The 14,459-nt window shown below is 40.2% G+C and overlaps 1 protein-coding gene across 1 annotated transcript; it reads left to right on the top strand.

Moving 5' to 3' along the window:
• Positions 1-934: 934 nt before the first annotated feature.
• Positions 935-14,241, top strand: bsg (basigin). Its single transcript, XM_070832049.1, has 8 exons — positions 935-1,148; positions 7,959-8,127; positions 9,080-9,168; positions 9,601-9,737; positions 9,974-10,250; positions 12,694-12,718; positions 12,823-12,895; positions 13,023-14,241. The coding sequence occupies exons 1-7, from the start codon at positions 1,085-1,087 to the stop codon at positions 12,881-12,883; spliced, it is 822 nt and encodes a 273-aa protein (XP_070688150.1). The 5' UTR covers positions 935-1,084; the 3' UTR covers positions 12,884-12,895; positions 13,023-14,241.
• The last annotated feature ends 218 nt before the right edge of the window (positions 14,242-14,459 follow it).

The raw sequence follows: 14,459 nt of genomic DNA on the forward strand, positions 1-14,459 counted from the left end.
GTTGCCTTTGTGGCTAACACTTTAAGTATTTGTGACCTTGTAATTGTGGACCTTGAAATATGGCAATCTATTTTAATATTTAGTCAATACAGATTTAATAGCTATGGCCACCCCTTTAGCTATTTCTCTGTAGCTTATTCCACTGTAACAGCCAGGATTTAGATTTTGTGAATCAACACAAAATATCTTGTGACAAATTGACAGTATTCAGATCTATTTTGATAGGTTAGCAACTTTCTTGCTTTTGCTCAGAGACCTCAGCATATCTGAATCTGCGATTTTCTAACACTATTATATGACTAGTAACCTGAAACTAACTACATTGAATTTAAACAGGATTAAAGTCTGGCCACTGATTGACTTTCATATTGTCTTTTGACAGTGGACAAACAAATTGTCAGGAATTTGTCTTGTGTGTTTTATGTGTCATCGTACGCTCTTACAAGTCACCACACCAAGACTTTTTGCATCACTTTTTTTTTTGCCCATTTGATTTTTGAGTTAACTTAACTCCAGAAATTGTGTGCTCAGTGTATTGTCCCATCCCTGCTGAATGAGTTTCTCCTTGACCTGCAGATTAGCTGATTAAGAGAGTATTTTCAGAGTAAGTTTCCTGGAGATGAAACCTAGACTCCCTTGAGCACCCAGTAATTCAGAAGTTAGCCAAAGAGATGTAACTTAATAATTCACTCTAAAATACTGCAGTAATTTCTTAAACCTCTTCATCATCCGTGGGTATGGCACCACGTTAACAGGTGTTTTTTTTTATATTGAAAATACCAAAAGGAGTCAATACTTGGTCAAATTAAAAGAGAATATGATCATTAAATAGGTTTAAATGTAAGTGAAGATCAACGTGTGTCATTTGACGTGACCACGCCCCCAAACATACGTCATGTGTACGTGCTGATCAGGGCGTGTGCGTGAGGTGCAACTAGAGGACGACCAACTACAGCGGCTTCACTGAAGATCACTCTGCTCCTGCCTCCTCGGAAGTTCACAGGGAAAAGGAGGGAGAAGACTCAACCTGCAGTATTCAATACTGCGTTTATTCGACGACTTAGTGAATACTAAACAATTTGCCATGGAGTTACTGTGGGCTGTCAGCGCCCTTTTGTTGAGCTGTTGGCGAGCCAGTGCGTCCACAGGTAAGAATTTTGTGTCAGCCATGTTGGTTGAAGATACAGACTTTGCCCTGACAGCGAACATTAAAAAAAGGTTCATTTTCATCCCTGCTTCGTTAACGTAACGACAGCTGTGCGCTCTGATGTCGAATATCTTTTTACAGCTGTCAATACAAAATGTAAAACACCGTATCCGATGTCCGTAGCAGACAGGCACATTTTCTCGCTAGCTGTTTTCGGCGTACTGTTGTTGCTAGCGACACATTAGCCTAATTTACAGTCGCAAAATCCTTTCGGACGTTGAAATGACTATTTGGTGATTAAAGGACAGTAACGCTGAATGTGTGGTTTTTTTTACTGACTCCTCGTCTGTCGGTGTTACTACGATCCATCTCGATGTCAAACCTTAGCAGATGTAATGGGTCACATGAGGTGTAAGGGTAATTTAAAGCGTGTGGTCCCGTAACATTTGCTACTGTGTTGTTATCTGAAGAATTGAGCAACGTTACTAACGGTTAGTATCCAGTAAGTAACGCCATCCATAGCTAACTGGCCTGGGCCATGTCATTTAAAACCACTGTAAGGGTAGGGTCGTGTTAACGCCAGTATTTGTGGTAATTATTTCCTCACAGCTGCTGACAAACCGGCTTGTAACGCTACCACTGAGCGGTAGATGGAGGTCTGTTCCGATTACACGACCGTTAATTGTCTTTGATCCAGACGGTTTGCAGGCCCAATTCACACGAAGCCCGCCATCTGCCACAATACAGTATTTTCAGATTTCTATCACATCGTGTTATAGTACGTTTGCTGTTAAAAGGTTGAGAACCTAGTTACTAAATGACCTGCTGGTAGCCCCTCTGCCTCCAATCAGTTTGTCGACCTGGTTCACCACTGGATAAAGAGCTACATGCTATTCATACTTAGCACTTGGATTGATTACAGACATCATAGTCAATTATCTGTCACATGACGTGCGTCAACGTTAAGTTCAGAGCTATATAACAAATAATGACACATTTCTTACGTGAACACCCTCTGGTAAGACTTGTCCCCAAATCTGAGGTGGAAAAAAGATCCACACAGTGTTTTTAGTTTTTTTTTATAAAGCCAGTTGTATATTTTTGCTGTTTCAACTTTCAAAGAATGATTACATCAATGATATAATACAATGGTAGTCCACACATTATGCAGAATTTAGAGGAAGGAGACTGATTCAGTTGTTTTAGTGCTCAGTCATATCAAGAATTTAATGTTGTGCGTTTTTATGACACTAATGCCTATTACTTATCTAAAATGGCATGATGTTGAAATTGCATTGATAAAATGTCTTTGTAACTCTAAAAGAGCTACGCACAATCATTTAAGTATGCATAAAAATACCCAAATGGAGTAATTTTGCAGTATTTCATCATCCTAAGGAAGTTAAGAGAGATGGGGGAAAGTACATGCGCTGACATAATATATTGTGGACATAAGTTAAATGCACCAAATATACAAATTCCTAATGCAAGGGTAAAGCTCAGGGCCCCTTTATTTTCCAGAGAGTTGATACCAGCAACCAGACTGTTTATGCATGTTAGTCGCATTTAAGGAGCCTGCATGCCACTCAGTGTTTCCTGCTTTGGCAACGACAGCCCTGGAGTAGATCATGGGTAAAATTAGATTTCCCTAGAGTTTCAGCTTCTTCTCCAGTGTAACTTTGGCATGAAAAGTGGGTTATGAGGCAGACAGGTAGGTAAGGCTACTTTGTGTGAAAAAGGCAGTTTTTTTTCCCTCCACATATGTTAAGTAATTGACGTTAAGTCTCATTAATTTGGTAAGTGGTGTTGAATACAGACTCATTTTGTTATTGACCACCATTTTGAGACTCCAGCTGCATAACCTGCTTTCACTTAAATTATCATTTTACGATAAAACCCTGCAGTCTAAGCAGTAGCATTGACAGTGACTGTTTTTTTTATTATTATTTTTGGATGGAGGTGTGGGAGTTAACGTCTGTCTTACATTGGTGACAAATCTGTGTTGGTCCACCAACACTGGATGATTACATTGGTTAAAGTGGGCTACTTGATTAGCACACTCCCCTCACCACAAGTTGTTGGTCAAATAACAGAAGGCTGAATTTAAAGCCTGAAATGGTCTCTTTAAACAACGTGTCTGCCTTAATCCGGTTGGAAACCTGTGACATCCATCTTCTGTTGGAAACCTGTGGCATTGTACTTGTTTTTCCTGTTCAGCGTGAAAATTTCAATATACTTTGTTACATTAGTGTTGAAAGTGGCCTGAGGATTACAGTTTTAATCTTTGGTTCAGCCTTTGTGTTTTCAAAAGGTTGAGTAAAACTCAACTTGAGTTGTTAATTTTTAACCAACTGTTTGAATGGAAAATGAACTTTCTATGAAGATAAAGCATGAATCCCCATAGTTTGGGTTTATTTGCTCCTCTCTGCGTTTTTGTGCATAGCAAATCTCATGCTATCTCTGTATCACATGAAATATTTAATCTTTTTCCCTCTGTATGTTAAAATTATAGATCTACAGGCATTCCTGTGCATTGTTCAGGCCATTTAGCTTGTTGTTGACCATATGTGAAAACAGAAAATCAACTATGGAATTTGTTCTCTTAAAGGGCCTACAAACATATAGAGTCATAGAGCACAGAGGTGTAGGCAGTAAATTACACTGTCATGATTCATGTGGTTTACATCTAATCATAGTTTGGACTGGGGCCTAGACTATATTTAATTTTGAACTTTCATACAGCGTGTTCTGGGAGGATGACCTTTGGTAAAGGTTGGGAACCCACTAAGCTAGAAGTGTTACATGATATATATGTAGAGGCTGAGGCTCTTGTTGACAAGTTCACAAATATGCCCGTTGTGCTTTGTCCTTAATTGATAATTTATGTCAGTTTAGTGTTGAAGATCAATTTTCAAAATGCCTCTAATCATCAAGTATATCTGCATGAGGTGAACATAGGAAAAAAAAGTGCATTTTTCTGTAGTAGTTTGATATAGAGAAGATGATTTTTAATGTGTGCTCTTGTTTTTCCTTATGGGTGCTGTGTACTCTGGGCCCAGCCCTGGTTTTGTACTGCTTTGTGTTAGTGTAGGATTTCTTTTTTAAGAGGAGAGGAACGAGCTGGTAGTGTGAGAACGTTATTATCCTTGGATCCACCTAAGTTTATAACCCCTCTGACCACCACTGAGTGGCCAAACATATCCACCCTGCCCGCCATGAATGTGGAGAGCTGCAATACTGTGAAGGAAAACATCTAAAGAAGAAGCGAATTTATTTGACTTAACATAAAAGTGCGGCCACCCATACACACTCAAGCGAGATTTGACGGCCTAAATAAAACTCAGCGGCACTTCAGAGGATGTACTGATCATTTGACAATACCTTTCTAAAAATAGTTCAATTTGATCACATTTCATTCAAAAGATTAAACATATTCTTCTCTAAATATTTTTTGGTGCTGCCAGTTGCACAGCAGTTCAAAACAACACTGAATGTTTGCATTTGCCTCACTGTGGGGATCGACTATGGTGACTGCAACGGACATTGAGGTCATGTACATAGCCTGCATTAAATCACTGGCAGAATGTTCTGAAAAATAGGCTATGCGTTAGCCTAGTTTAACACCCCAAGCACTGCTGGGTAACACCAGGTCCAGCAGAGAGAAGGCACAAGCCAAAATGCCTGATGCATGTCCTAAGGCTTTCACGAGTTTTTAATTTACTTTAGTTATGTGAAATGTTTCTCATTTCAACCCCATCTGCTTTTCTCTTCATGTTCTGTTTCACTCATTTCACATTGTTTTGATTTCATGGGAATGCGGTCGAATGCTTTTAATGTCTTGTTGTTTTTTGCTGTTGTTGTTGTTTTGCTATAACTGCCTTTAGGGACGTCTCGATCCAGATTTTTAGCAACAGTACCAACAATTGTTTTTGCGTAAATGCTAATATTAAGCAGATATAAATGCACTTTATTTGGTAAATGCAATTGACATAAGTACACTGATAACAGGTCTATCAGGAGAGGATCATGCAGACTTAATAGCAGCCCACTCTCATTGAAATAACTGGGGTGGACAGTATATTAGAAGCACCTCCAATGGTAATACATTACAATTCAACTGCAATTACAAACAAATTGCAGCCTTCGAAATGACTAACACTGAGGCAACACCTTTCTAAAAAAAATGAAACATTATAACCCTCAAAAAGGGAGGAATCATTGCAAGGCTGCTGTACATAAATTGGAAGCTGAGCGTGCTGCTTGATGCTGCGCTCTCAGATCAGCTCGAGTCATCCCTAATTGCCTTCTATGTTGCATCTCTTATTTTCGTCTTAATGGGTCAGAGTACCAGGAATGATCAAAACATTTTGAAAAATAATTGGGTGAAAATGTTGCTCTGATCTATGCCTTTTCTATGTGCTTACTTTCATATTTTCATTTCATTTGTGTTTTATTAACTTTCTTTTTCTTTTCTTTTTCCTATTTGCTTGTCTTTCTTCCACCACTGCCTTTTATCATCAATCCATTAAATCACCTGGCTTGCTTTAAACGCACCACAATCAAAATTTCTTAAAATCTCTGTTTGCTGGGCTGACTGCAAACGGGGCTCAGCGGGCTTTACCAAGTCTCCCCTGTCTCGGATGAAGCTGATCGGTGACAGCGCAGAGCTGCATTGTGAGGTGATAGGGAACCCCATCCCTGAAGTGCAGTGGTGGTTTGTAGAGGGTGAAGAGCCCAACGAGACCCTCACCCAGCTCTTTGACGGGGCATGGGATGGCCGTGTGCAAATAAATGCCACGTATGTAGCACATGCCACCAGCACCATTCACCTCACTAACCTCAGCCTCGACGACTCAGGCACGTATGAGTGCCGCGCTTCCAACGACCCTGACCGCAATGAACTGAAGAAGACGCCAAAAATCAAGTGGATCCGCTCGCAGGCAAACATTATTGTGATTGAAAGTGAGTGGTAGAGGAAGCATGAGGAGAAGTGACTTGGCTGTTATCTCCTCATTAGTGAAGCCCTGGACATTCAGCTCCTGTTACACTCAACTCCCATGCTTCCTGGTCCAATACCCTCTCAATCCTGCCTCACCCAGTATATACTCTCCCTCTCCTCACCCCAAAAGCTCCAAGGTTGACCTGTAGTAGAATATACACCTGGTCATAAAGCATGGCTGGGCAGCTCCCTAATCCTGTACCACCTGACACACAACACGTCTTCAATCTGATGCCTTTTTTTCCCCCCGTTTAAAGGCTTGGACATCAACAGGTTTTCTAGCATATAATACTGGTCATAAGGTTGGAAATTTGCAAATGGCTCCTGCTGGAAAGTTATTGTATGTTACCAAAGTATGAATACTAAATCATTTCAGAGGGAAACAAAAAGGGGCGTCAGATTACTTGATTAGTATTGCCTCCTAGCATTTCCTTAATTGATACTAACATTGACAATGCCCCTTTTGTTTCTGCTTGTAGACCATTGCTGTGGCTTATAGCCTACTGGACTGTAGGCACAGAAGATGGCAACTAATTACTAAAAAAAAAAAAAAAAAAAGATGGGGGCCATGGGGTATCTTTCTGCCATGTGGTCCAGTATTATTTTTTCGTCATTTTTGAAGAATTGGTCAGTTTCTTCACCCAATTAGAAGCAAAAATGCTTCATTATTACATTTTGTCGTGTGATTGACAGTGAAACTGCCAATAATTTTTCAATCCTCTTGTTGCTTCTTCTGCATGTAGTTATGAAAAGATCTCTTCCCTATCACCTTGTTGTAGACTACCGTACCTACTAGATTTCCAGTATAACTCCTGTTCTCCCCTCCTTTCTGCTGTTGTGTGACAGATCTCTCCATTTTGGGGAGCTCTTTCCACCTTTGTCGGAAAGTTCTGTGCATTTGTTCAGAACTTGCATTTATGTCTCACTGTTTTATTGGTTTAATTTGTGAGAATGTTTTTTATCCTCCTCAGACTTGGTAAGTTTTAAAGAAAATGTATGGGGCTTATTTGGTACTTTTATGATTTCTGCCCGTCCACTTAGGCTAACACTCAACAATTGTCTCAGAAAAAAATGGCATGCATCCCAATCCATATTTACCTACTGGCAACAGCAAGAAGAATAACAGTCAAGTGCTGTGATCTCATTGTTAGCTTCGTCCACTCTGCCTAGCTATTATTTCTTTGAGCGTGGGACGCAGGGCTGCCATGTACGTGATATGCCCTGTGACATTTCGTTACATCATATCATTTGTTTCTGTAAAGACAACTGTTGAGTGTTGAAAGACAAAATGTAAATGTAAATCTTAATTGATGCATTTCAAGACCGTAACTTTGGGTCATTAATGAGTTTTAGGATATTTAGACAGCCTTTCTGCCCAACAAAGGCGGAGTGCAGTAATTACAGAAGGGGTGAAGTTTTGCGGGAAAAGATTATTTAAAGTTTTCACGTTGGATGGCAAATTGTAAATTAAATGATTATTGATTGATTTGATATTTTTCATTTACAGATAACAAGGGAAAAATCAGTTTGAGCTAAGACTAGCCACAGCTATCTCCCAAGCTAGAGTTCACTTGATATTTTTTGCAGTTACTGCAAATTTAAAAAAAAAAAAGAAAAGAAAGAACACATTTCTACAGCTTAATAATGTTCTATACAGGAAAGTAGATATCAGAAAGTCAGATACAGGTTATAACTCAATTTTGATCAAGAATGTAGTTTGTCCTTTGTAGGGCACCATTGATGTCTAAACCTGCAAAAATGTTGTGCATTTCGAGAAAGGATGATGTATTCTCCCTCTCTCTTTATCTTAAGCCCCAAACATCATCACCGAACCCTCAGAGGTCAGCAACCAGACCTCTGCAACCCTCTCCTGCAACTTGACAGAGTCCAGCCTTCCCATCAAGGGCTCCTACTGGACCCACAATGGCAAGCTCATTGAAGACTCCAAGTCCCCTGATGCTTTTCCATTCACGTTCATCCGGTAAGCAGCCATATTCACCCAAGTGTGCCATATGTGTAGATCTGCCCCGCAGGCAATTTGACAGAATTATGGTGCTCATCATCTGATAGAAATATGAACGCTCCTTTGTCTTGAATCTGGTGATGTTTATATGCTGTAAGGTGAAGCAGAAAAAACTACTTCTTTTTTTTTTTTTCTTTTTTTGGGGAGGCCTGTTCATGTTTTGGCAGTGCTGAGAGAATTAACCATACAAGAAAATGGCATGTCTAGTTTGTCATTGAAATTAGAAGACACTGAACAGTGTCTCAGCCTAAAAGAGAGCTGCTAGCCTTGGACGTCTTTCTCTAGCTATTATTCTTAGTCTTCTGTGCTGTCCCTTTCTAGCTCTGTTACTACAGTCAATAGATATCTTTATCCTCCAATGCTTTCTCCCTTGCTATTTGCCTTTTGCTTGTCTGTCGTCCCTCCCCCTCTCACCATCATCCCTTCCTCTCTGGCTGCCTCCATTAGCAGAAGAGCTAGGGGCGCCATTCAGCCATTCACTGCTCTTGATTAGCAGAGAGATGGACCGTGCAGTTGTGCAGCTTTGCCGATAGTCTTGGCAGCACGGATAAGCGCCCCTAGCAGTGTGCTCACTTGCCATGACCTTAATTCCCCATTAGAGAGAGCAGGCACAACTGTGTGGGGCAGCACCAAACAAAAGTGTGATTGTGATTACCAGGGAAAATTTTAAATATTTGTTGCATGGACAAGCAGCTTTACTTTTACAGCTCTTGAGCAAAAAACAGGTCTGTTGTGAATTATCTACTTAGCTAAGTGGAAAACTAAGCACTGTCAATAATGTGGCATCAGCAGATTTAGTCAGAAGTCAACACTTGCTAAATGCGAAATCGCTAGGTCTGCAGAGGAAAATACACCAGATTTCTAAGTGTTGCAAGGAGTTCTCAAATCCTTAATGCTTTTATTTCCACAGTTTGGAGAAGATCACCTACGTTACTGGTGGAAAGTATGAATGTGTGTTCCTGACTGATCCAGAGGTGAATCAGACAATTGAAGTCAAAAGTAAGTTAATTATTGAATATTAAAGATCAAAGTTGCTTTCCTCAGTCATTTCAAAGTTCATGTCCATGTTACATTATTGTTTTATTAACAGCGAGTACTGATAATATTGAATGCAATGCATCAAGGATTATGCATCCATAAACTGTTGGTATTGATCTACTTACAATACATCTTGTTTTATTGTATGTGTGAAGCTTTGGGACTAAGCAAGCTATTACAGACATATTGAAGGAAGCTACCAGTTTACACAAAAGCATGTTTCATTTAAATTCATGATCAAACTTGTCACTGTTCCATTATCTGCTGCATGTGCAGGTGACACCCAGTTTTCAGCTGTTTTTGGCACAGGATCATCAATGATCCTTAATGGTGAATTGCACCAAAAAAACTTCACATTCTGATCATAATATGTGTTTGTGTTCTTTGCTTTAGCACTCCCCCATGTTGCTGCCTACAAGCACTCTGAGCATGGCAACGAAAAGGACAAAGGTGTGATGGTCTGTGTGGGCCACGGCTATCCACTGCCCACTGAGTGGACTTGGTTCAAAGAGGAAAATGGTGCCCACACTGTATGTGTCTCTTTTTTTATCATCTTAAAAGTATCTATGATATATTTTGGCATACAGCTCGAAACCAGACAGCATGAACGTTAACATTTTAGCCACCTTTAACTTTGTGATGGCTTATACGTTGCAAATGGTGTATGTGCAATGCTTCAGTCATAAAGAAAAATGAAATGATGCAGAATGGTCACACCTGTCTTGCTATTTGCACCATTAACTTGTCGTTTAAAAACAACCCTCAGCCCATCATCAACGGCACCACTGACAAATATGAGATCAAGAGCACCCCTAACAAGACCACGCTGACCATTAACAACCTGAACATCGAAAGTGACATCGGGGACTACATCTGCTCCGGAACCAATGAACTTGGCGCAAGCACCGACAAGATCCACCTGCGTGTCCGCAGTCGCTTGGCTGCTCTCTGGCCTTTCCTTGGCATTGTGGCTGAGGTCATCATCCTGGTGACCATCATCTTCATCTATGAGAAGAGGAGAAAGCCCGATGAGGTCAATGACGGTACGTAACCCACATATTACCCTAACCCTACTACATATTATACCGTCTATTATGTTGTGTTTAGGCTGTCATTAGCACTGTGTGATAGACTGTTCATTAATTGCAATGAAACCACTGTGTTACCACAGTGTCAGGGGGTTCAGGCCAAAAAAAAAATCAACAAAAGAAACCCCAGAAAACTACAAGTCACTGGCAAACAGATACACATGGGGTCACATTGCTTTTATATTATCACTTGAGTAACTTCAAGGATAACTGAAGTATGAGTCCATGAGCCATTTTTTTTACATAACATAATATTACATATTTTGTGTTTGAAATGACTGTTGGGTACAAAGAGGTTTGGAATGGGTCCATTGAATTGCCCTGGCCTTTGGGGCATTTGCATCTAACCAAAACACGTCTGCTACTTTTTTTTGCCACTGACTGGGTCAGATAGTTTGACCCACTTTCAGATAGTGTGTGACAACATTATGGAAATGATGCCCTTAGAGACAAACCTGTAAGATCCTTTTTGTTTAACCAGCCATTGTATCGCAACCCACCAGACTTCACTGACAAAAACAGTAAATTTACCTCGTACAACGCTGCAATCCAATTCTGGTCATTTCGAACCCAAAATGTGAAAAATTGCGCTGAGGTTTAAAAATACCAGTTATCCTTGAATTCTGCTGTTTTACCCAGCAAACAACACAACATACGATGAAGTGATAACCTACCAGAGTTGTAAAATCTTGTTTCATAGCTCTATGAGATGCTATAACTGGGCCTCCTATATTGAATTTAATCTTCATCAACATGCTGCCACTAGTGCTGTCCCTGTTATAACAGGGTGTTTATGGTGTGAACTGTCAGTTAGAGCTGAGAATCTTATTTGCCAATTGGCCACAATGATAAGTGTATCCTAAAACTCTAAACTATCCATTCTGCATTATTTTACTAATTACACAGGTTTTGGCAGGATAAATATGCCATTATATCATCAACATTTAGCTCCTAAAGTGACTGTGAAAATAGCCATCTGAAAATGAATGTACTGACTTTTTGAGGATGCATATGGCCATTTCCCAGCCTGCACTCAACTTCTGTCCTCTGTTGTAATGTGTGCCTAAAATAATGCAAAGAAGCCGTTTTAAGTGACTTCAAGCAGGACAAAAACACATCAAACTGGAGGCCGTGTTTACTGTATTGTGAGTTGAAGATTTACTGCCCTCTAGTGGCGAGCAGGAGACTATTAAAGCAAAGCAATGCTCTTCGTGGGGAGATGTATAGACTGTAGTTGCATGCATTCAATATGAAACCTTATTGTCTTTGGTTTTGCTGTTATTTAAACATTTTTCAAAAAAGATCAGGTGTAAACAGTCTGTGATAGAAACTATTCTTTTTATTATTTACATTTTTACTTCTCTGTTCGCTGCTGATTTTGCATTTTGGTAAGTGGACAAAACTGCATGTCAGACTGAAGTGGTTGAGCTGAGATGACCGCTTGGACAAAGCTATGGGAGTCTGAATGAACTGCTTTCATAGTCACCACTTCTACGAGGAATGTGCTCAAAGATTTGGTCACTCTTTCACTGGCCCTGCAATCAGAGCGAGCTCAAAGTATCTTCTTTCCACTATTGGTCCTTTTTTTTTTTTTTTTTTTCTTTTTTAAATCACGTGTTGAGCCAATGAAAGAGTCAAATGAGACACTCAGACTAGTGTAATGGTTTGACATGAGACTGGATAGGATGACAAGTGAGAGGTTTCAGCATTCTGTCTGCATGCCTTCTGCATCTTGTACTTTGTGCATGATAAATGAGGCAGTCCTCTTCTCAGGATCAATACATCATTTACATCTGTCTCATTCACCATGTGGCCACAGAGATGGCCGACTCCTCCCTTACCATGTGAATACGTGCTCATGTTCTGATGTGCCACTATACAAGCCGGGTTGTGTGTTAGCTCTGCCAGTCAAACTATGCTTATTTTTCTATCTTAATACTGCCACTGCGGTGTTCTTTTGGTGTCCTTTGCTTGTATTGCATGAGCCTCTGTGATGCTATGGGGTGACTCTGGACAGTCTACAAAAGTGTTCATGAATAGCAGATTTCCCAAAGAGACACAGGGTAGTCTATTAAGTGGTAGTCTATTTTTTTTTTTTTTAGAATACAAATGACTGTGTGAAATTTCTAGATGAATAATTGTCTATGGATTTTGTTGCATCATTCATTGCAGGCAGGCAGATAGGCATGCTTCAGTTCATGTTTAGTTGGATTTGATCATTAACCTCATTGGAATCACACTGCGGAGGATGTCATGTTCTAACATTTGCTACCGTCATCTGAGGGTGGGGGGGGTGGTGGCTGGCATGTACCGCTCACATCTTTCACACACGTGACCTTCTGTCAACTGACTCTTGTTTTTGTTTGCCTCCCCTCATCAACCATTTACCGCTGGCCAGATGACGACTCAGGATCTGCTCCTCTGTAAGTACAGTCAGCAGCTTAGCACCTCAGTAGGTGTTTGTTTGTTTGTTTGTTTGTTTTTTCCCTATCACAGAACTCATGTCTATCTGTAATGCATTTTTCAGTAAGAGCAACTCCAATGCAAATCACAAAGACAAGAATGTGAGGCAAAGGAATTCTAACTAGAAGCTGAAAGAGGTGAGTGAAACATCAAAGCTGGTGATTATGGGCATTTGTATGGAAGATGAAACTAATTTACAATCTCAATCCAAGACAAAGATTTTTGAAACCAATCCATAACTCTTCTCTGACTTTTCTTTCCTAGATGGACACCAGACGGCAGTCCAGGATTCAGCTGCTGTGTTGCACATCCTACTGTGCACCCTGCAAATTTTAAAGTACCTTCTTGTGCTTGGGTGTTAATGTTTAAAGAAGTTGACCGATTTCCTCTTTGTTTTGTTTTCTTCTGTATTCTTCTCCACATTCTGCAGCCAGAGAACATATAGCGTGAATTAATTTCTGCTTGGGGCCGTGGGGCAAAATATTGCATAATTGCATGAGTTTAAACGCCGTTATAGCAAAGTGTGTGTTTGTTGTAAAATCATTAGGATGTTCATGTGAGGAATGCTTAGTTTGTGGTTCATTTTCCATTAACGCTGATGCTCCCGACACAGACCTCACAGCTGTCAGTCTTTTGCTTTTCTATCCTACAGTCTGGAATGGTCACTCGTTAAGCGGCACAAGCTCTGTTCAGAGGATCTGAAACAGTTTTGATCCTGATCCATCACTGCCATTCCTATAGCAACGACTGGAGCACGCTTGAATTCACACCTTTGATCTGTCCCTACACCACCACGAACCTCCCATAGCAGAGTTTTATACTTTGCCTTAACAAGCACCATTTCTCTGTGTCTTTTTGCATTTGGCTAACCTGTTACAATATTTAAATGTGACACTTCAAATTCAATGCAGAAACGACCTGAGATTCAGTGTCTGCTAGGTTCTGTTGCCGTAAGAAATTACAGTTCTTTTACTAGGAAAGCTTCTGACCCTTTAAAGTCATGCTTTTATTTCCTTTTCCTGTTCACATATTTTAAATTAGGAGTTTTAGTCATTGATATTTTTGTTGCAGATGTCAAATCCGCAGTAAGAGTAACACTGTTGAGGACCAAGTGCAGGAGATGGAACACCTCTTGCATCTGTCGAATGCAACGTAAATACAACGCACTGATGTTTTAACCTAATACAGCAGAAAAATGGTTTTTTTTTTAAGGATGTTTTTCTTTCTCACTCCATGCAATCTGACATAAGACATTTGTGTGAGATTGTTGGACCTTCGTCTCTGTTCCCCTCACCTTGTAGATGATTCAGAAGCCATATGTTCCACTGAAATTTAACCCAAGTAGTGTTGTGATTGGATGTTACCATTTCAGAGTTAAATAAAGAGACCTAACCAGAATTGTGTAAATCGTTGTACCGTCCAAATACACGGAACACCATCTGCTGTACAACTTGCACAAACTGAATAAAGGTATTTGATTTTACGTGTCTTGTTTACTCACTCAACATTTACTCGAATGAGAGGGTGGCTTAGAAGAGTAGGTCAGGAGGATTTACTGTCCTGCAAACAGACGCCGACAGTGTCCCAAAGGGACGACAACGACAGAAACACGGCTAATAGAAGTGAGATTTGTTTTTGTGAAGAAGTTTACAGCGTGTGACTGCGTGACGTGACCGAGTCTGACAGAGACCGTTATCATCA

The sequence above is a fragment of the Pempheris klunzingeri genome, chromosome 6, assembly GCF_042242105.1.
Source record: "Pempheris klunzingeri isolate RE-2024b chromosome 6, fPemKlu1.hap1, whole genome shotgun sequence".
Taxonomy (NCBI): Eukaryota; Metazoa; Chordata; class Actinopteri; order Acropomatiformes; family Pempheridae; genus Pempheris; species Pempheris klunzingeri.